The 20,883-nt window shown below is 54.3% G+C and overlaps 2 protein-coding genes across 9 annotated transcripts in view; one reads left to right on the forward strand and one right to left on the reverse strand.

Moving 5' to 3' along the window:
- On the forward strand, positions 1–14,311 carry Cherp (calcium homeostasis endoplasmic reticulum protein). Of its 3 annotated transcripts, none has more exons than XM_008824658.3 (18): positions 1–177; positions 464–637; positions 3,523–3,707; positions 4,574–4,711; positions 4,808–4,959; positions 6,289–6,400; positions 6,490–6,579; positions 6,828–7,128; positions 8,696–8,871; positions 10,267–10,702; positions 11,336–11,574; positions 11,748–11,881; positions 12,250–12,336; positions 12,419–12,562; positions 12,641–12,751; positions 13,046–13,140; positions 13,345–13,530; positions 13,638–14,311. In XM_008824658.3, the coding sequence occupies exons 1-18, from the start codon at positions 153–155 to the stop codon at positions 13,676–13,678; spliced, it is 2,826 nt and encodes a 941-aa protein (XP_008822880.1). In that variant the 5' UTR covers positions 1–152; the 3' UTR covers positions 13,679–14,311. The 3 variants fall into 3 exon arrangements, with proteins under 3 accessions (XP_008822880.1, XP_008822878.1, XP_008822879.1); XM_008824656.3 differs by having other exon boundaries at positions 6–177; positions 6,256–6,400; XM_008824657.3 differs by having other exon boundaries at positions 29–177; positions 6,256–6,400; positions 12,641–12,730.
- The window catches only part of CUNH19orf44 (chromosome unknown C19orf44 homolog), a 17,078-nt gene continuing 10,120 nt past the window's right edge, over positions 13,926–20,883 (reverse strand). For 2 of the 6 annotated variants that reach the window (XM_029559380.1, XM_029559379.1), the window contains exons 5-9: positions 18,851–19,307; positions 18,103–18,198; positions 16,310–16,476; positions 14,735–14,816; positions 13,926–14,687 (exon numbers count right to left, since the gene is read on the reverse strand). In XM_029559380.1, coding sequence (XP_029415240.1) covers positions 14,638–14,687; positions 14,735–14,816; positions 16,310–16,476; positions 18,103–18,198; positions 18,851–19,307 — 852 coding nt within the window. In that variant the 3' untranslated portion in view covers positions 13,926–14,637. Of the gene's footprint in view, positions 14,817–16,309; positions 16,477–17,270; positions 17,511–18,102; positions 18,199–18,850; positions 19,308–20,883 lie in introns of those variants that run through there. The other 4 variants (XM_008824653.3, XM_008824652.3, XM_008824654.3 and 1 more) reach the window with 4 other exon arrangements.

The following is a 20,883-nucleotide window of genomic DNA, read 5'->3' on the forward strand; positions in this document are numbered from 1 at the left end:
GGGGTTTCCCAGCGACGGCCGTAAATGGCGCAACGCAGCGGCCCGTAAGGCCGTCGTAAACAGTTCCCTTCGCGCCACTTCCGGCCGGCTTCCGCGGTCGGCGCTGGTGGCCGATCGTGAGGCGCCGGAGGACGTTCCCCGCGGTCGCAGCCATGGAGATGCCGCTGCCGCCGGACGGTGAGACCCATCCCGGAACACAGGCCGCTGGACGCTTCCCGCATGACCCCGGCGGCCGGCTGCGCCTGTCCGAGTCCTGGTGGGGGCGCGCCGCGACCTCCGCTCCGCCTGCGGCCTCTCCCGCGGGTCCCGTGTTCCCAGAGCGCGCGCATGGCCCCAGTCGGGACCCGTACAGCCGCCGTCTGGCCGCGGCCCGCCCCTGGACCCCGGCCCGGGCTCGGGGGCTGGGACTGCGCCGTCCCTGGTCCCGGTGGTCCCCGCTAACGGTTTTTCCTCTGTCCTGCAGACCAAGAGCTTCGAAATGTCATCGACAAGCTCGCTCAGTTCGTGGCTCGCAACGGGCCCGAGTTCGAGAAGATGACGATGGAGAAGCAGAAGGACAACCCGAAATTCTCGTTTTTGTTCGGAGGCGAGTTCTACAGTTACTACAAGTGCAAGCTAGCCCTTGAGCAGCAGCAGCGTGAGTCCCGCCGGCCTCGGCCACCTTTCGCCGCGATGCCCTTGCTCGGGGTCCTCTTTCCTCGGGGTGGCATAATGTTTCAAACCTCTGTACTGGGCAACTGGTCCTCCGCGGTTCCTTCTGCGGTGTCCCTGTGTCCTAGAGGAGGTTAAAGGTCCACTTCCTGGGCTCCCATCAGGGATCCCTGGATTGTCTTTGGAGAGAAAAGAAGCTGGCTGTCTGCGGGAAGTAGAGCGGGGCGGGGACTGTCTGGCCTTCTCGGGCTCAAGAGTCTAGTGAAGTTTCTGTGCATCTCAGTGACATAGATCAAAAAAGAACTGTTCCTCTGGGCTTTAGTTTTTGTGACTAGTTTCATGATGTTCATGTAGTTGGTATTGGACATTTAAGGTGGAGTTAGGAAGCACAGCCAGCTTTTGATTGTTTTGAGACAAGGTCTCATACTGTAGCTTCCAACTTGCAGTAATCCTCCTGCCTCAGCCTCCCAGGTGCTGGGGTTACAGGTGGGAGCCCCAAGCCCGGCTCTGCTGGGCTGCAATTAAGAGATATCAACAGATCCGGTAGAGGCTCTGAGGGCAGGACCCACATCAGTCACATCCGGGGTGGATCCCCAACTTCTGGATAACCTGTTGAAATGAGTAAGTGGACATTGAAAGCTGATGGATCCTGAGCCACAGTCCCTGAGCCCAACCAGACCCTCTTTGGGTGTGTGTTGCACCCTAACAATGTATTGCGAGTGATTGGTAGGAAGTTTGTAAGGCAGGCAGGCAGACTAGGACTCCGCAGAGCTCAGGGTCTTGAAGAAGCTGTGTGTGCAAAGAGGACCCCAGCACCTGGAGCACAGCATGTGCATTGGGTGGCTTTGATCTGGAGTGTTGGATACCGAGGTGAGCTGGTATCTTTTGTCTCTGGTTCCCATTTAGATTTGGTGGGTTTGGCTGTCTGAAATCGCCAGCAGGGTGTCCTTTGTCCTTATGTGTCTCTAGAGTGATCTTCCTTAGTCCCAGAACACCAAGTTTATAACTGCTTCTAAAGCAGTGGAAAGTCACAAGATGGTTTGAGATGGCTTCCAGCATGATGGAGGACAGGCTGGAGTGGAGGGAGGGAGGCTCCATAGATTAGCAGTTGCAGGAGTGGTTGATGGTAAGGTGGGAATTACTTAGGTGGGTTAGAGTAGACATGGGGGTAGGTGGGGCTAAGGGCACAACCTCTTGGGGATGGATGAGGAGGGTGCAGGAGTGGGCATAACAGGAAGGGGGTTTGGCCGTGGCATAAATGCCCCTGGGAATTGCACAGGAAGCCAGTGCCTACCCTTTCCAGCTTAACAGTCACATGTTGGGCCACAGCAGGGAAAGGAGAGTGCCTATAACAATGACGGTGGGATAGGAGGTGCCTTCTGTAGGAGACACCACCATGAATGCTTCGCCTGGTGTAGCCTGTCCGTAGAGGGTGAAAGAGGGCATCAGACCCCCTGGAACTGGAGTTACAGATCATTATTAGCCACCTTGTGGGTTCTGGGAACCAAACCCGAGTCCTCAACGAGAGCACTCCAGTAGTGACCCATCTTTCCAGCTCCTAACCCAGTATTTTAACACTAAGCCTCAGGATTGTTCTCTGCAAACTCCACGGTGAAGGACCAGTAGTGAGTTAACCCTTAAAATTTCCAGTTGGCCTGTGCTGTGGCCTCATGTGTTTGTAGAGTACAACAAAAGTCTACTGTGGTAAGATGCCCACTGTGGTAAGATGCCCACATGCTACTTGCCCTTCCCATAGCTGTCACCCAGGGACGTTGCAGCAGGGACATTGAAGAGTGGGCATGGTGGCTGACTTAATGATACCATGCCACTGGTTGGGGTGAGGGGCATAACACCAGTGGATTGCTATGCCATGCTTGGAGGTGAATGGGGGGTGCAGGAGTGGGCATCTAGATGGGCTGAGAGGCAGCGTGATGACCTTGAGCAGCCTGTGCAAAGCTGGACCATGTGGTCAGTGAGCAGGAATCCATGGCACTGGCTCCATGGGGAGGCAGAGGTTCATCCCTGGGAGAGTGGGTTCCAGAACTCAAACTAGGCAGACCATGGGGTACTACTCAGGCCTAGATATTTGTGGACAGTAACCAGCTGTGGGCCCTGGTGGCACCTGCCACCTTCCACCTCTTACTACTTTTTTTGGCTTTGTTCAAAAGCCATTCCTCTGAGGTAAGCCTTGGGGCCTCTCATAGAGTATGGTCATGTTCATTTGGAACCAGGCAGGCCCTCTTATCCCCCCTGTAAGCAGGGACCTTTACCTGAAGACTCTCTGGCCAGAATTAGGGCACATGACTGCCTCAGTCATCTGCCACTGAACTGCTGTGTCGCTGGTAGCCCAAGCTGGATGGAATCCAAACGCAGAAGGTTCCCTTGCATAGGGCTACCTATAGGCATAGGCAAGGTTACCAGAGGGTGAGGCAGGGAGTGGGAGCACCCTGTCTTGGGGCTGCAGGCGCCCAGTGTGCTGACCAAGCTGCCAAGGTGAGGGGCATGTTAGGGGACAGTGGCACAGGTCAGAGACATCCCCAGGAGAGGACCGCATCGTTACACATTAACTTAGGCCTAAGTGAGATGGAAAGTGGGCAGGTTCAGCCTGTGCTGCAGGGATACTAGAGAAGGATCTGGTAGCATTGGCAGCAAGGTAGTGAAGAGGAGATTCAGGAGCCGGGGCGGGGGCCAGGCAGGGCAGTGGTGACGATGGTGCCCAGTGGGTGGGGTGGGGGTAGGGGCAGTGGCACACCCACAGTGTTGTATCTATTGTAGCTACACCAGGCCCTCCTCAGAGGCTTAGTGTGCCCATGGCTGAGGGGACACCTGGGGCCAGCCATGGCCTCATACAACCCATTTCTCCTCTGCTAGTCATCTGCAAGCAGCAGGCCCCGGAGCTGGAGCCAGCCGCATCCCTTCCCCCACTGCCGCAGCCTCCGCTGGCTCCCACGACACCCATTGCACCAGCCCAGGGCACCCCTTCTGTGGATGAGCTGATCCAGCAGAGCCAGTGGAATCTCCAGCAGCAGGAACAGCACTTGCTGGCCCTGCGCCAGGTACAACCCTCTGCCGGGCCTGGGCACCCACTGTCAACCAGGCTGTACCCTCAACCACCCCAGTCCTGGGCTCCAAGCTGGTTCCCATGAATGGATGCCTGTGCCCCTGGGGTCACCTTCCAGGTGGACCAGAGTGTCCACAGTGGATGCCACCATCTGATGGAGGTGCCCGGCAGACTCAGATTGTAGGATGATTTTGTCCATTTCTGTCAGGCTGCTACTTTCACCATTTCTAGAATGAACCACCAGAAACAAGAGGGGGAGACCCACATGGGGCCACCCTGTCATGACTGTCACCACACAGGGGTGTTTGCCCTAGTCAAAGGCGTGGCCTTGGGCACCGAAACTGGCCTCTTAGCAGCTTGCTGGCTGTGGAATTTGGTTTTTTGTTTGGTTAATTACTGGGGTGTTTTATATTTTTGGTTGTCTCTTTTTGTTTGAGATAGGGTTTCCCTGAAGCCTCAGCTGGCTTAGAACTCTCTTTGTAGACCAGGCTGGCCTTGCTCTCCCAGAGATCTGCCCGCCTCTGCCTCCTGAGTGCTGAGGTTAAAGGCAGGGCCAGCGGGTTGGTTTCTTTTTGTTGTTTTGGGCCTGTGTCTCTGCAGGCTGCCCTCTGTGCTGGCTATCCGTGCCCATCTCTCCCCGTCCTTGCCATGGTTTAGTCAGTTCTCCGGCACCGTTGTCCATGGCTTCCCCTTCTGTGTGCAGAGGCCTGCGATGTCACCCAGTCATCTCATCCTGCTCTGTCCTCTGCCTTAGCCCTCATGGGGATGGTTGTTACAGTCCTTGGCAGACCCTCCGGACAGACCCAATATGTCTGTCAGAACTCCCTGTGTAGGCCTCTCACCCTTCCTGTCCCTTCCTAGGAGCAAGTGACATCCGCCGTGGCGCATGCAGTAGAGCAGCAAATGCAAAAACTTCTTGAGGAGACACAGCTGGACATGACAGAGTTTGACAGCTTACTGCAGCCCATCATTGACACCTGCACCAAAGATGCCATCTCGGTGAGCTCTGCACGGCCTGCTCACACACGATGCGGGGTGGAGGTAGGGCTTCTTTCCCCAACCTGGCCACCACTCACCAGGGCCTGACTATCCCAGGCTGGGAAGAACTGGATGTTCAGCAATGCTAAGTCCCCACCACACTGCGAACTGATGGCAGGCCACCTGCGCAACCGCATTACGGCTGATGGAGCACACTTTGAACTGCGGCTGCACCTCATCTACCTGATCAACGATGTGCTACACCACTGGTGAGCTCCATGGCCCTCCTGACCCTGCAGCCAGCCCCCATTATCCACCTGATGTATACTACATTCGAATACTGAGCCACTGGGCCTTGGGTTCCATTGCCTGTGTCTGCCTGTGTGTCACCCTCCCCCCTACCCCACCCCTCTGCTAAATCGTGGGCATCCCTCTGTGTTGACACACCCAAGGGGCCACTTTTGCTATCCTCTGCCCCATTAATCCTTGGCTCCTTCATACCATGGCCCCAGCCTCCCCATAGCCAATTGGTGTGGTTGATTGAAGAAACCCGGGCCATGGCCAGAGGCCGGTGCAGGAGACTCATGCTAGCCAGACAGGCAAGCTGATGCTAGCCAGATTAGCCGATTGGCAAGGCTGGCTGCCCTGCCTGTTTTTGTGCATGACTGTCAGCCAGGACGCCTCTGGCTGATGGAGCACATGGCTCCCATGAGTGCAGGAGAGAGCTGGCTTGACCTTTTCCTCCCTGGGACTTGCCAGTCTCCTGGGCATGCAGCCAGCCGGGGTCCTCCCCCGATGTCTCCTGTGCACACAGCCCTCGCTGCCTCACCCTTCTTTCTGCCCCCTGCCCTCTTGCCGGCTTATTCCTGCCTCTGGGTATAGAGCCTTTGTTCACATGGCCTCCCTCTCTGACTTCCACAGACTGCATTCACCTTGACTCACAAAGCCCAGTAGGGTTCACGGAGTCTCTTCCTGCACCTTTCCTGGCTTTGCATGTGGCCAATCTGCTGAGCCACAGCCATGCAGAAGTCAGGGGCCACTGCATTTGACAGCTGTAGCATTCTATGGCTTCTGCAGTCTTCCTAGGCTCTTTGGTTTCCTTTTCCCTTCCCGCCTTTTTTCCCTGTGGCACTGGGCGTAGAACCCTGGAACTTGCACATGGCAGGCAAGTGCTGCACCCTGAGCCAATTCCAGCCTCCATAGGGTTGTTAGATGGCAGGTAGCTCTACTTGGTGGGCCTGTGGGGCTGGGTACTCCCCTGAGAGACTGTTGAAACATGTTCCTGTGCACAGTGACAAGGTCCTGACCCCACAGTCCTCTCACAGCCTTTATGTACACGGGCTCATATGGGCTTTGTGTCCTTCCCTACCAGGACCTTCTGACAGTGAAGGCCTCCTGAATGGCCCTGGGGTGTGCATTCTCCTCCAGCTATCTCCCCAAACCAGGCGCCTACATGGGCCTTATAGGGAGTCCAGCCATCACCCTGCTGCAGTGGGGGACGATTTGCTGAGAAGGAGAGAGGGTGCTGTGGCTGGAGCTGCATGGTAATGGGCGTGTGGCCCCAGGGCCCTGATGCGTGGAAGGTCTCTCCCTCACAGCCAGCGCAAGCAGGCCCGGGAACTGCTGGCTGCCTTGCAAAAGGTGGTGGTACCCATCTACTGCACCAGCTTCCTTGCTGTGGAAGAGGACAAGCAGCAGAAGATCGCCCGGGTACAAGGGTGCAGGGGAGACCAGCAGGGGTAGGGCAGGGTGGGACTGCCATGGACAGGGCTCTGCCTAACATACCTCTCTGCGCCCAGCTCCTGCAGCTCTGGGAGAAGAACGGCTACTTCGATGATTCCATCATTCAGCAGCTGCAGAGCCCAGCCCTGGGGCTCGGCCAATACCAGGTAAGCCACCCACCTCCCATACACACTTCTTGCAGTGTTTCATGGAACCACAGAGGTGGGGCTCCTGCAGTGCCTACCTACAGGAGAGACTCCAAGGGTGTTGACTTGCCCAGAGCCAGGCTGGGTCACCTGAGCCCAGAACCAGGAAGTTCTAGCCTACCCACATTGCCTTCCTCATTGCCAAATCTGAGGCCGGATCCCACACCCTTGGGTGGCATCCTGAGTGGCAGCGCTCCTCTCTCTGCCAGGCTACCCTCATCAGCGAGTATTCCTCGGTGGTACAGCCTGTGCAGCTGGCCTTCCAGCAGCAGATCCAGAGCCTCAAGACGCAACACGAGGAGTTCGTCAGCACCCTGGCCCAGCAGCAGCAGCAGCAACAGCAGCAGCAGCAGCAGCAGCAGCAGCAGCAGCAGCAGCAGCAGCAGCAGCAGCCACCACCACAGATTCAGATGCCACAGATGGAAGCTGAAGTGAAGGCCACACCTCCACCACCCGCACCTCCCCCTGCCCCAGCACCTGCCCCTGTCATCCCACCCACCACCCAGCCAGGTAGGAGGCTCCCTCCCCTTGAGGCTGGTTGTCCTGAATGTGGCAGAAACCACACTTCTTGAATATGGCCAGCTCCATAGCCAACACCCACTGCTGAACTAGGTTTGATCTGCTTACAAGCCCAGGCCAGGTAAAAACTCCCAGCAGTCTACTCATTCCCAGAATAGAGGAAGGCAGGACAGCTATGATCTCGGGGCAAGGTACAGGATTAAAGGTGTGGTCCAGGGCCTTGGATTCTAGTGTAGCTCTAAACATACACGTATATTGACAGGTCTGTATCCAATATCTATTGTGTTAGCACATGTATATGTACATAAAGGACATTTCTGAGCAAAGACATGGAAATACGGAACCTGAGTAAGGTCTAAAATGGCTGAACATGGTGGTTTATGTGTCATCTCTGCACTCAGGAAATTGGGGTCAGAAGCTCTCAAAATAGGTCCAGCCCTTTGTGCTAGTGATACCTGTGATCTGAGCACTGAGCCTGAAGCACAAAGACACAGGAGTTCAAGGCCAGTCTGGGCTATGTAGTAAGACCCTGTCTAAAATCCCCCAAACTAAATAGCAAAAAAGTCAGATTTAAAATTCCAGATTAATTCTTTTTTTTTTTTTTGGTTTTTCAGAGACAGGGTCTCCCTGTAGTCCCAGTTGGCCTGGAACTCACAGAGATCGCCTGCCTATGGCCTCCCAAGTGGTGGGACTAAAGGCGTGTGCTACCACGCCTGGCCAGATTCAGCATTCTTAATTGGGGCTAGAGAGATGGCTCGGTCAGTAAAGTGCTTGTCATGAAAGCATAAGGATCTCAGTTTGAATCCCTACCATTCCTGTAAAAAGCTGGGTGCACCGCGGGCCAGCCTGGTCTACAAAGTTCCAGGCCAGCTGGGGCTCCAGAGAGACCCTGCCTCAAAAAGACAAAAAATAAATAAATAAATGGCCGGGCATGGTGGCGCATGCCTTTAATCCCAGCACTCGGGAGGCAGAGGCAGGCAGAGCTTTGTGAGTTCGAGGCCAGTTGGGGCTACCTCAAGCCTCAAGCCTGTCTCAAGAAGAACCCCCAAAAAAGCTGGGTGCAGTGGCACATGTCTATAGTTCCAGTGCTGTGGGAGGCAAAGATGGGCAGCTCCTGGGATCTCACTGGCCCTAGCATAACTGAATCAGTGAGCCCAGGCTCAGTGGAAGGTGGGTGTTGAGATGGCTTAGGAGGCAGAGGGGCTTACACAGCCTGATGACCTGTCTCGTCCCTAATTACCTCAGTGCAAGGGGACCCTACTCCCAGATGGCCTCTTACCTCCACACATATGCCACACAGGGAGTTAGTTTTAAAATCCATAGTTTAGAAAATTATGGACAAAAACAGGTACATGTCATGCACAGTGAGAAAATCCTTTTCTTGGGTCCCCTGCCTAGAGGAGAGTGGTGACCGTGGTAGTGGTGAAGGTTGTGGCAGCTTTCAGTGTGGGCTCTCAGGAAGGAGGACAACCCGGTCTGTGCTGGCTCGGGTGGTTGCTAGAAGCTGAACAGGCTTCTTTGCTGACTTGCCACCTTGCTGCCTGTTGCCTGGGTTTAGATGACAGCAAGCCTCCCATCCAGATGCCTGGATCTTCAGAGTACGACACTGCAGGAGGTGTCCAGGATCCTGCAGCTGCAGGCCCCCGGGGTCCAGGGCCACATGAGCAGATTCCGCCCAACAAGCCTCCCTGGTTTGATCAGCCACACCCTGTTGCCCCTTGGGGCCAGCAGCAGGTACTTCCTGAAACCTGTGGGAGGCATTTGAGTGAAGCTCCTGCTCAACATCTGTATGGACCCAGGGTTCCATCCATAGCACCTAATGAGATCCTGTGGGTAGCAGGCAGGGGCAGCCATAGTGACTGTGGGGACAGTGAAGCCTTAGTATGTTCCCTGCTGCCATGGGTCAGGCCTCTCAGGACCATCCTCCACCTGTCTCAGCTAGTGCATCTTGCAGGTCCTTCAGCAGGTTAGAGCTGTGGGCTTCTCCAGAAGGCCACAGATAGAAGCTGCATTGCCATAGGACTTCACGTGCCTCTATGCCAAGGCAGGGGTCACTGGGTACAGTGTCTAGTGAGTAACCAGGAATGTCCTGGAGTTTGCAGGGTGCAACTGGGTATGGTCCTGAAGTTTTTCAGTGAGGCTTTGCTTGTCCGTTGAGTGTGGCTTTCCTATTGACTGTGGGCAACACATGAGGGTACCAGGGACTCGGTTCTGGACCGAGGATTGCAAGTTAAGTTTCTGAGCTCCCCAGTCCTCAGCCTTAGACCAGAGCATTCACTTGACGTGAGATTGTACATCCCCCATAGATAGCACCCACTTCCTAGTGTCAGCTCTCAGTCTGGTGGGTGGGAACCTCTGAGAGAGATGGGGAAACTGAGGCCTTAACTCCAAAGATTTAGAAGATCTAGGGGCCTGGCTAATAGCCGGGGTAGAGGGCAAGGCCCCAGAGTCTATCCCTGGCTCTACAAAACAGAAAAATGGAATTGGGCGCAGGTGAAGTGGAGCATGCTTGGGAGATTTAGGCAGGAGGATTGAGTTTGAGGTTCTCCTGGGACTAATGCATGGGCCCCACTAAAAGCCCTGGGAGCTGGCTGTGCCTGCCTCATGGTGTCCAGCACACTTAGAGGTCATTCCTTCTATTGGGAGATAGGGCTCTGGAAGCCCTGGGGAGGGAGCATCCCACCAGTAGGTATGGCTGGTGCAGCTTGCTTCCAGGCTTAAGGGGCTTCTTGGCCTTGTCCGTGCCTGCTCCTGCAGTGCTGGGGACATCTTCAGGCCACAGACAGCTGTTGTCCTAGCATGGGGGGTAAGGATACAAGGGCAGGTGCTTTTGTTGACCTCAGGCTGTGGCCTGAACAAGGGACATGATACAGAGAGCAGAGTGGCTCAGGGATCCTGGGCCCAGTGTGCTGAGGTGTTGGGAGACTTGGTACAAGATGCTCCCCTGCTGTGTTCCACTATGGAGCTGGTATCACTGTCACACACTGGGGAGGAGGGCACTTTGGTCTTCCTGCAGACACAGCAGCTCCAGTGGCCAAGACAGCTTTAAGGCATGAGGTTGTAGGTGTGGTGGTTGGGCAAGTGACTGTAGGCCAGACTCCTGGCTCACGTCTGTGTTTTGCCTTGCAGCCACCCGAGCAGCCCCCGTACCCACACCACCAGGGCGGACCACCCCACTGCCCACCCTGGAACAACAGCCACGAGGGCATGTGGGGTGAGCAGCGTGGAGACCCTGGCTGGAATGGCCAGCGAGATGCACCCTGGAACAACCAGCCAGACCCCAACTGGAACAGCCAGTTTGAGGGTCCCTGGAACAACCAGCATGAGCCACCACCCTGGGGTGGTGCCCAGCGAGAGCCGCCCTTCCGCATGCAACGGCCACCCCATTTCCGAGGACCCTTCCCACCACACCAGCAGCACCCTCAGTTCAACCAGCCGCCACACCCCCACAACTTCAACCGCTTCCCTCCCCGCTTCATGCAGGATGACTTCCCCCCACGCCACCCTTTCGAGCGGCCACCATACCCTCATCGTTTTGACTACCCCCAGGGGGACTTCCCAGCAGGTGAGTCGGGGATGGCAAGGCAAGGTCTGGTAGGGCCAGAAGAGGTGTGGGACTGGCCAGCCAGTAAGCCTCTACTGTGCTGCCTAGTGCCTGTAGAGGTGGCAGGCACAGTGCCAAAAGGATAGATCCCACTTCTGTCCTCATCACCTGGATCAGGAGTCATGTGCCAGGAGCCAAGCCCTATGTGCCTGTCTTCAGGCACCAGCTAGAAGCACTTGAAGTACCTTGAGGCCGGGAGAGGCAGGACGGGACTTGCTTCTTTCTCCAAGGTCCTTTACTTTGTCACCTGCCCTGAAACACTGTTTTCACTCCCTGCCAAGGCTGTTCTTGGCCTGTTTCTTCATTGCCTCTTGGGGTTACTGTGTTGGCCCCACTTTGGCTGTGCTGTAAAGCCCACGGAGGCTGGCTCCTCTGTGTTGATAGGGATGGGGAGGACCTCAGCATATTCTTGGTGACGCTGCTGGGCTGCTCCGGTGGCCTCCCAAGCCTCTTCTGATTTGAGTCCCTCAGCTGGACCCATGTCTGAGCGCACAAGCCCTTAAGCCCTGTCTCCGTCTTGGTGCCCCCTTCTCCAGGGCTGTCACACCCAGTGATCAGTGTCCCCACGGGCCTAAGTTATGTTCCATTTTGCAGAGATGGGACCTCCTCACCACCACCCTGGTCACCGCATGCCTCACCCTGGGATCAATGAGCACCCGCCCTGGGCTGGGCCCCAGCACCCCGACTTTGGCCCGCCCCCTCATGGCTTCAATGGGCAGCCCCCCCACATGCGACGGCAGGGCCCACCTCACATCAACCATGATGATCCTAGCCTGGTCCCCAACGTGCCCTACTTCGATCTTCCTGCAGGGCTGATGGCCCCCCTCGTGAAGGTGATGCACCCCAAGAGTGTGGGCCAGGCCCTAGGGAGGTTAGAATGGGAGGAAAGGGCGCTGGTGTTAGGGAGGACCCTGAGCCTGTGTTGCTGCTGTCCTGTCCTCAACCACACCCCGGGTGGCTCAGGAGGGCTCTGTGGGATGCCAGCCACAGCTGTGTTCTTGTGCAGTTGGAGGACCATGAGTACAAGCCTCTAGACCCCAAAGACATCCGCCTCCCACCCCCCATGCCGCCCAGCGAGAGGCTGCTGGCAGCCGTGGAGGCCTTCTACAGCCCACCCTCCCATGACAGGCCCAGGAACAGGTAAGGACAGCAGACTCAAACCTGTGCCACGTAAGGACTGGTGTGCCGAATGCCATGTATGCGGATGCAGGGCATGGAGATCAAGGCCTCGTGCCATCTAGCCATTGGAGCAGTGTGTCCCTGCTGGGCACATGGGAAGGGCAGCTCCAGTCACTGGAAAACACCTGGGGGAGGCTGCCTACCTGTCATCTCTGGGCACTTTGTTGCTTCTCCAGTGACTGGCTCCTGAAGGCTCCTGGTGGCTGCAGGGGAAAGGGCTGGGGGCACAGCAGAGCCTCAGCCAGCACTGGGGGCTGGGGGTCCCTCCTGCTGAGTGACCATGGCCCTCAGGAGGGCATCTGGAGCCTCACGGGAAATACATCTTGCAGTGAAGGCTGGGAACAGAACGGCCTCTATGAGTTCTTCCGAGCCAAGATGCGGGCCCGGCGGCGTAAAGGCCAGGAAAAGAGGAACAGGTGAGCTGCCGGCTGAAGGGCACTGGGGTGGCATCATTGTGCCAGTGGTACTGTGGCCCTCACCACAGCACCTCTTCCCCAGTGGCCCATCTAGGTCCCGGAGCAGATCCAAGAGCCGCGGCCGCTCGTCCTCACGTTCCAGCTCACGTTCCTCCAAGTCTTCACGTTCATCCTCCAGGTCACGCTCACGCTCACGTTCCCGCTCCTCCTCGCGCTCCAGGTCCAGGTAGGTGGTGGTGGGGTGGCTGGGGCCCCAGGCTGTGTACTCCTGCCCTTTCGCTGCCCACACCCACTGTCCCCACAGAAGCCGAAGCCGTTCACGCTCCTCCAGAAGCCGCTCACGTTCCAGGTCCAGGTCCAAGTCCTACTCACCAGGGAGGAGGCGCCGCTCCAGGTCCCGGAGCCCTACCCCGCCGTAAGACCCCTTGGTGACCAGCCAGGATGGGCATGTCAGGGGCTTGGGGCCATGCTGTGAGGTGTTAAGGTCTCTCTTCTAGCCTGGGTGCCACCCATGCATTCCCCCTTACACTCCAGCCTGGTGCCCCAGCCACTAAGGTTTTGGTGGGGTGGGAACCACCCCAGGGACCTTTACTGAGCTACAGACAAAAGAGCCCCAAAACTTGTCAGAACATTAACTGAGCCCGCATATTGTGGTCTGGTGGCTGTTTTAATCGGTGCCTCTGCTTTTAAAATACCATCTCTGTTCCAGCTCTGCCGCAGGCCTGGGTTCTAATTCAGCACCTCCCATAGCAGACTCCAGACTTGGAGAGGAGAACAAGGGACACCAGATGCTGGTGAAGATGGGTAAGTGTTCAAGCCTGAGACCAGCCTGCTAGGGGAGTAGAGGTGACCACAGAAAGATGTGGTACTTCTGACTTGACAGCCTGCAGGGCTCTGGGGTTCAGGTATCTGTGTTCATAAACAGCTTGCTCCCTGTACTAGGCTCCCTAGGGGCTTGGCTACAGCCTTGCCACCTGTGTGACTATAAATGTGTGTTCTTCCTTCAAGGCTGGAGTGGCTCTGGTGGCCTTGGTGCAAAAGAACAGGGCATCCAGGACCCCATCAAGGGCGGGGATGTCCGGGATAAGTGGGACCAATACAAGGGTGTGGGCGTGGCCCTGGACGACCCCTATGAGAACTACCGCCGCAATAAGAGCTACTCATTCATCGCGCGCATGAAGGCCAGGGATGAGTGTGAGTGATAGGCTGGGTGGGCAGGTGGGCGGCCAGTGATGCCAGCAGAGGGACCTGCCCAGCTAGCTTCCTGCTGAGAAAGACAATGACAGCTGGTTCTCATGCAGTCTCCACATTCGGGGCCCGGAAGGAAGAGAAGGAGGACTGATGTGCAGACCTGAGCCCCCCTTACCAAGCACGAAACCAAGACCCTCCAGCCTGGAACCTGAGCTCCTGCCACCCGGGGGCCATGGGGTTCCCAGGTCAGGTCTGAGCCTCCTCCAGACCAAGAGTGCAAAGCCCCTGAATACCAGCTCAAGCCATGCTGGATAGCCACACACCAGCTGGGCAGTGACAAAAGCTGGGGCCAGCCTGCTGCTGCCCGTACTATAAACGTGAACAGCAAACACTTGGAGTTGCAGAGTCCAAAACAGATTTTATTCTCGTTCCACCTGGTTTTGCTTTAGAAAAAGTGCTGATCTAAGCCAGTCCCTGGGAGGGCATTTGAACCTGACTCCCTTGTTCAGTTATAGCTGTATTTGTTGACCCTTTTCCTCAAACATTAGCTGTCTGTCTGACCTAGGTAAAGGTTCTGAGCCTGTCAGACTCCCTCACCCAACACCTACTGTGGCTGCCACTCAGGGCCCAACCAGCACCGAGTACACCAATCAGTGTAGGGGCAGCCCACACCAGAGAGGTGAGACTGAGGGAGCCTCTGCTGGGTCCAGGGGCAGCACGGTGCCATTGTTTGTATAGAAACTTTTGAAATGTTCTTTTCAATAAAATGCAAAGTTCTCTCCGACTTTTCAATACACAGTTTGGTTTTGATTTAGATTCCCACAGCTGTGACCGACTCAGATGTGTCAAATTCAGCATAAACTCATGCTGTTAACTGTTTCGTGTGGATTTGACTGTTTCTGCCTTCAAATAAAGCCTTTTTAAAAGATGGCTTTCTCCAGGTGTTGAGAAAGGTGCGCAGGCCATGAGGAGGCTGCTCCGTGCAGGTTCCTGGGTGCTGGATGTGCAGGGTGCCAGGCTCATCAGGCTGGGAAGCAGTCCTGGCACATGGTGTTCTCATCCTCACAGGGTTCCCATTCCTGCTGGGTGGCCTTGGTTCCTCATGTGTCTTCACAGCCATCTGCTGGGCAGATGGGGGCTGGAAGCATGGAATGTGGTTACTGAGATGGGATTGGCCACAGGGAACCCCAGACCTTTCTTCACTCACATGGTAGGACCTGTAGCTCTTCCTTCACCTCCTGAAGGGCAGCCTCCATGGTCAGTGGCATGGGCCTGTGGCACCTAATGTACTGTAGAACACAGGACAGGAAGTTACATGGTGGGAAACTTGTGACAGGTGCTGGACAGATGGAGAGATGGGGTGGGACTTAACTTGGGAGAGTGTCTAAGGTACTCTGAGAACACGATGGCTCAAGAAAGCCATTCTGGGATGACCTGGAGTGGGAGCCAGGGGAAAGCTGTGAACTAGCTGCACACTCTGAGAGCAAGCCAGACAATCATTGCACTCTAGGTTAAGAGAGCAAGCCAGTCATCTCAGTGTGGACTTTGAGCTGGGCATGGCAGCACCCCTATGATGCCAGCATTTAGGAGGCTAAGGCTCGGGTGTGTGTGTCAGGTTCCAAGCTAACCCTGGGCTACACTCAAGAAAATAAAAAAAGTGAGGGCCTGCGAGATGGTTCAGTGGGTAAAGGCTCGCCACCCAGCATGACCTAAGCTCAACCTCCCAGGACCCACTTAATGGAAGGAGAGGAACAAGAAGTTGTCCTGGATGGCACTGGGTATGGTAGCACATGCCTGTTATCCCAGCGCCCTGGGGGCTGAAATAGGAGAGTTACAGGAGGCCCTACATACAAAACCAAAAACTATGAATGGACTTAGGATCTTGATTTAAAATGGAGAAAGCCAGGGATGTAGGTTGGTGACAGATCAGGTGCTCAGAATGTTCTGGGAACCAGCTAGTAGTACAGACATTTTAATAAAAGTAAAATAGCCAGGCGTGGTGGCACACACCTTTGATCCCAGTTCTCAGGAGGCAGAGGCAGGAGGATCTCTGTGAATTCAAGGCCAGCCTGGTTTACATAGTTCCAGGGCAGCTGGGGCTACAGGGAAACCCTGTCTCAAAAAGACCAAAAAATAAATAAAATACACTCAGGAGGTAGAGGTAAGAGGTCCAGGAGTTAGAGGCCAGCCTCAGCTATGTGGCAAGTTCCAGGCCAGCCTGTGCTATAGTGACCCTGTCTCAAAAAAACAATCAGCAATACTAATAAAATGGGGTGAAATATCCACCTTTAATAAGCAGCAGGCGTCTAAACATGGGGTATGCCAAAACTTAGTCTGTGTAATTTGGCAGTCTGATTACATTGTTTTCAGAATTACACACTGTAATATGTGTGAAGTGGAACAACCCATCTACACAGCAATGCGTACAGTCCAGTGCTGTCTATAAACAGAGTGGCTTAGACTGCGGCAGGAGCTGATAGGATCCGTTTTTGTGTTGCTAGAAATGGATGCAAAAGTCTGTACACAGTAAACGTGTCATGAGTCAAAAATGTGAGTGTGAAGGGTGACTTCTCCTAAGACTGCAGACTGGAGCAGCCATAGCCCACTGGTCCAAAAGGGTCCAGAAGGGGTTAAGACCCATCCCGGGGAAGACATAGTACCCAGTACCCAGTGTGTGGGGCCCCTGGGGTTCAAGGCTGCCTTGTGGCCCTGGGTGAGTACCTCCATCTGAGGTGTCATCCCCCCACAAAACCCCCTGGAACACAGGCTGAACAGCCATCACCTCTCTGGCTTCCTCCAGGGTGTGGTAGTGGAAGGAGTCCTCGTCCAGGGACTGCAGGAGGGCCACGTGCAGCTGGCGGCTGGCCTCGATGAACTGCTGTGTCAGGCTCAGCTGCTGTTTCAGCATGTCATTCAGCGCTAATGCAGCTGGGCTGTAGGCTGTCAGGGCTGCCCATGCCATGTCACTGGGGGGCTCCCCAGTGCCCCCACTGGCCCTGCAAGGGCCACCTCTACCCCCTCGGCCCTGCCCCATGTTCCTCCCTCTATGGACCCCCCCCACTGGAGCCTCACCTTCTGCAGTCCCCAGCACTCAGCCTCTTTGCCTGGGCTGTCTGGGGACCACACACTGAGTCCTGCTCTCTTTACTAAACTAACGTCAATAGCCACACACAACCATTAAAGATCAGCCCCTACCAAGAGCTCAAGAAAAATCTCTATCTGGGAATGGTCTCACATACCTGTCACCCCAGCACACAGGAGAGTTGAGGCAGGAGGATCTGGAGTGTCAGACCATAGTGAGACCACACACACATCTGGAGTGTCAGACCATAGTGAGACGACCCCCCCCACACACACACACACACATCCACCCATACCCTGCACCATCACAAAACAATTTTTGAGGGACAAGACTTCAATCAATCCTCCTGCCTCAGGAGCTTGGACTTCAGGTAACTGGGACTAGCTAGTAAGAACAAAGATTTTTTTTTAAATTGGTTTATTTTTTATTCTCATTTTTTTTTAGGGTTTCTGAGAATGCCACATTCTGAACATACAAAGGGTACAAAATGAAATTTTTTCCAGAATATTTCAAAGGATGGTGCCAGTCTATCATTGTCTGCAAAGCACCTTCACATACTGAAGAACAAAGATTTTTAAAAAAATATTTCTTATGTGCCGGGTGCAGTGGCACACGCCTTAAGTCCCAGCACTCGGGAGGCAGAGGCAGGCGGATCTCTGTGAGTTCAAGGCCAGCCTGGTCTACATAGTGAGTTCCAGGCCAGCTGGGGCTACAGGGAGACCCTCTCTCAAAAAGACCAAAAAAAAAAAATGTAAAATGTAGTAAAAATAAAAAGTTCCATTCCTATTGCAATGCTCACTAAGACCGCCCACTAACATAGAGAAACTTTCTGGCCACATTAGATTATAAATAGGATGGGAAATCCTCTTGCCACAACCTGTAGGCTTTATTATCTTCAGATCTAAGGAAAAAAAAAAAAACTGTCTGAATCTGAGAAAGATCCTGAGGCCAGTATCAACCTGAGCTACATAGCCACACTGATTCCCCAATCAAAAAGACAGAGAAGGAGGCTGTCGAGATGGCTCGGTATATAAAGGTACCTGCTGCCAAGCCTGACAACCTGAGTTCGATCCCTAAGACATACATGGTGGAAGGCTAGAACCAACTCCCCCAACCTGTTCTCTGTGAAATTTGTGCCATGACATGTGCACTTGAGCTGAGCCCCTTCTGGGATGGAACCCGGGCCTCAGGCACTCAGTCAAGACTGGCATAGAACCCCAGTCACGAGCATTCAGTGAGCACTGTGAAGGCTCTCTGCAGTGCACCTCCAGCCCTGGTGAATCACTTCCAGCCTTCTGTGTTTTGACTTTTGCATCCCTTTCCAAGAGACAGAAAGAAGGTTCTGGGCCACTGACAAGCTGCCCTCTAAGAGCCTGTCAGCTAGTAACAATGACACCCCCTATAGATTTCTTGAGGCTAGTATTAAAGGGGCTTCACACCTCAGGAATAGACAGGAATTTGTAGGGAAGCAGGCCACCATGCTGGGCTGTTACCTTCAATGGCATCTGCACTGACCACGTGACTGGCAACAGGTACTGGGTCCACGTAGGCACCTCCCAGGACAGGTCCCATGGTTGCCATGCTGCCCGCTGTCCAAAGACAAAGCAGGTGTGAGTGGATAATGGGCTTTCTAGTCCATGTACATGACACTGAACTAGACCACAGTCACCTGTTCCTTTCCCCTCTGACCTGCTGACTATCAGTTTGAAGTGGGGCTCCCCTTGATGCCCAACACGGCAAGTTTATTTTTTCCATTTCTCGTGTGTGTAGGTGGTATGCATGCCTGTGTTTGCATGTTTCACATGTGTGTGGGTACATATGCGTACTGTTGGAAATCAGCCTGGATGGCTCTTCTGCCTTCCAGCAGGTCTTTCTTTTTGAGACAGGGTATCCCTGTAGCCCCAGCTGCCCTGGAACTCACTATGTAGACCAGGCTGACCTCGATCTCACAGAGATCCACCTGCCTCTGCCTCCCGAGTGCTGGGATTAAAGGTGTGCGCCACCACGCCCGGCCCTGGCAGGTCTTTCAATCTGACCCACAGCTCCTTGGTGTTATTAGCTAGCTTGCTCTGGGGATGTCCCATCCCCACCTTCCTGTCTCTAGGGAAGAGGAAATGGAGGTGCCAAGATCCCTCTACAAGCTGACTTATGACAAGAGCCAAGACTGGGGCACCTGCCCTTTTCCACTGGCTCACAAGGATACTGCAAGGCCACCCCAGTCTCCACAGGCCCCTCACTTACCCTTGGTCCACTGGTAGGCGAAGGCAGGGTCGAGAGTCTGCACAGCTGTCTCTTTCACAACTCTTGTCATGCCTCGGCCCCACTTTGTCCTAGCTAGGGGTGGTCTGCTAGGACAAAGGTCTGCCTTCAGACTGGAAGAAAACTGAGACAATGTGTCCAGTGTCCTGTCAAGAGACTTCTCAAACGCTGAGGGACTAGAGGACTGCTCAAAGTCCTCAGTGTAAACCATGCTGGCCATGTGGGTCATGGGAGTCTCAGCTGATTGCCTGCTGGATACTCTGTGAGTCTGGACAGATGATGCTGAGCTGGCACCCATGTGCTCTGAGATGTCATTCTCCGTAGCAAGGTCCTCTTCCACGGAGGCAGCAGTACCTTGGAATGTGGAGCTGAGGGGCTGGGCAGGTGACAAGGGCAGGGAGCTTCTGCCTGACAGTCTTTCCCTTCCAGCACTTTCCTCCTAAAAGAAGCAATGGCAGAGGGAAGTGAAAGGGGACTTTGAAAGGCTGAGGCGTTTAATAAAATTAAAAAGCTACTTTTCAGCTGGGGTGGGGGGTGTACAAACCTGAGTCCGGCATCCTCAATGTAAGAGGGCCACAAATTCTAGGCAGCCTAGGGTAACAGCAAGACCCTCTCAAAGGCACAAGAAGTAAAGCAGACACAGTAGCATGCACCTGTAATTCTAGCACTCTGGAGACAGGTCCAGAAGGACAGTAGTTCAAGGTCAGCCTCAGCAACATAAGTTGGAGGCCAGCCTGGACTATATGAAGCTATCTCAAAAAATAAAAGAAGTGCCAGGTGTGGTGGTGCACGCCTTTAATCCCAGCACTTGGGAGGCATAGGCAGGCAGATCTCTGTGAGATCCTGGCTAGCCTGGATTACATAATGGGTTCCAGGCTAGCTAGGGCTATAGAGAGCCCCTATTTCAAAAAGAAAAGAAAAAAATAAAAAAGAAGTAAAAATAAAGGCAGCTGTGGTGTCTCATAATCCCATCACTTGGAAGGTGGAGGCAGGAGGACTGTCCTGAGTCTGAGGTCAGTCTTGGCTGCAGTGTGGAAACTATGTTTCACTGACCCCACAAAAACAATTTTTTAAATACTCTATTTGTGGGCCAGCAAGATGGCTCAGTAGGCTAAGGTGCTTGTTGCCTGACTTCAATACTCAGATCCACATAATGGAAGGAGAGAACTGACTCCCACAAGTTGCCCTCTGACAGATACATGCATGCTATGGCACATTTGTCCACACACACACCAAATAAATGAATAAATGTAGAAATGTTAGAAAACATTAAAAAACAAAAAACAAAAGGGGGGCTGAAAAGATGGCTCAGCAGTTAAGGGCACTGGCTGCTCCTGCAGAGGACCCGGGTTCGGTTCCCAGCACCCACATGTCGGCTAACAACTGTCTGCAACTCCAGTTCCAGGGGATCCAACACTCTCTTCTGACCTCCTCCAGCATTCTATGACACGGGTGCACTTATATACATACAGGCAATACACTTATACACATAAAATAAAAATAATAAAATATTTAAAAGAAAAACAAGAAAAGTTTGTGAAATATTCCCTAACAAAAAATGAGGCTGGAGAGATGGCTCAGTGGTTAAGAGCATTTACTGATCTTGTAGAGGACTTGGGTTAGAGTCCCAGAACTCATGTCGGGCAGCTCACAACCACTTATAACTCCAGCTCCAGGGGACCTGACACCGTCTGGCCTCTGCAGGCACCTACACTCATGTGCATATACACAGACACACACACATACTTTAAAAGCAAACACATTTTTTACAATACACTGTGTGAGCAAAGGCACCTCCCAGGGTCCCAGAAGAGAGGTTATATGCTGTCTGGGGGAGGCAGGAAGCTGAGGATGGAACTCGGATCCTTGTGCACACGTAGCACACCCAGAACCAGGGAAACACTTTAATATAAGGTTTCTTTCCTTTTTTTGCATGGTGAGGAGGATTGAGGCAGGGTCTCATTCTATAGCCCAGGCTAGCCTGGAACTCACTATGTGCATTAAGCTGGCCTTGA

Source organism: Nannospalax galili, unplaced genomic scaffold (assembly GCF_000622305.1).
Source record: "Nannospalax galili isolate Female #2095 unplaced genomic scaffold, S.galili_v1.0 scaffold529, whole genome shotgun sequence".
In the NCBI taxonomy this organism is placed as follows: domain Eukaryota; kingdom Metazoa; phylum Chordata; class Mammalia; order Rodentia; family Spalacidae; genus Nannospalax; species Nannospalax galili.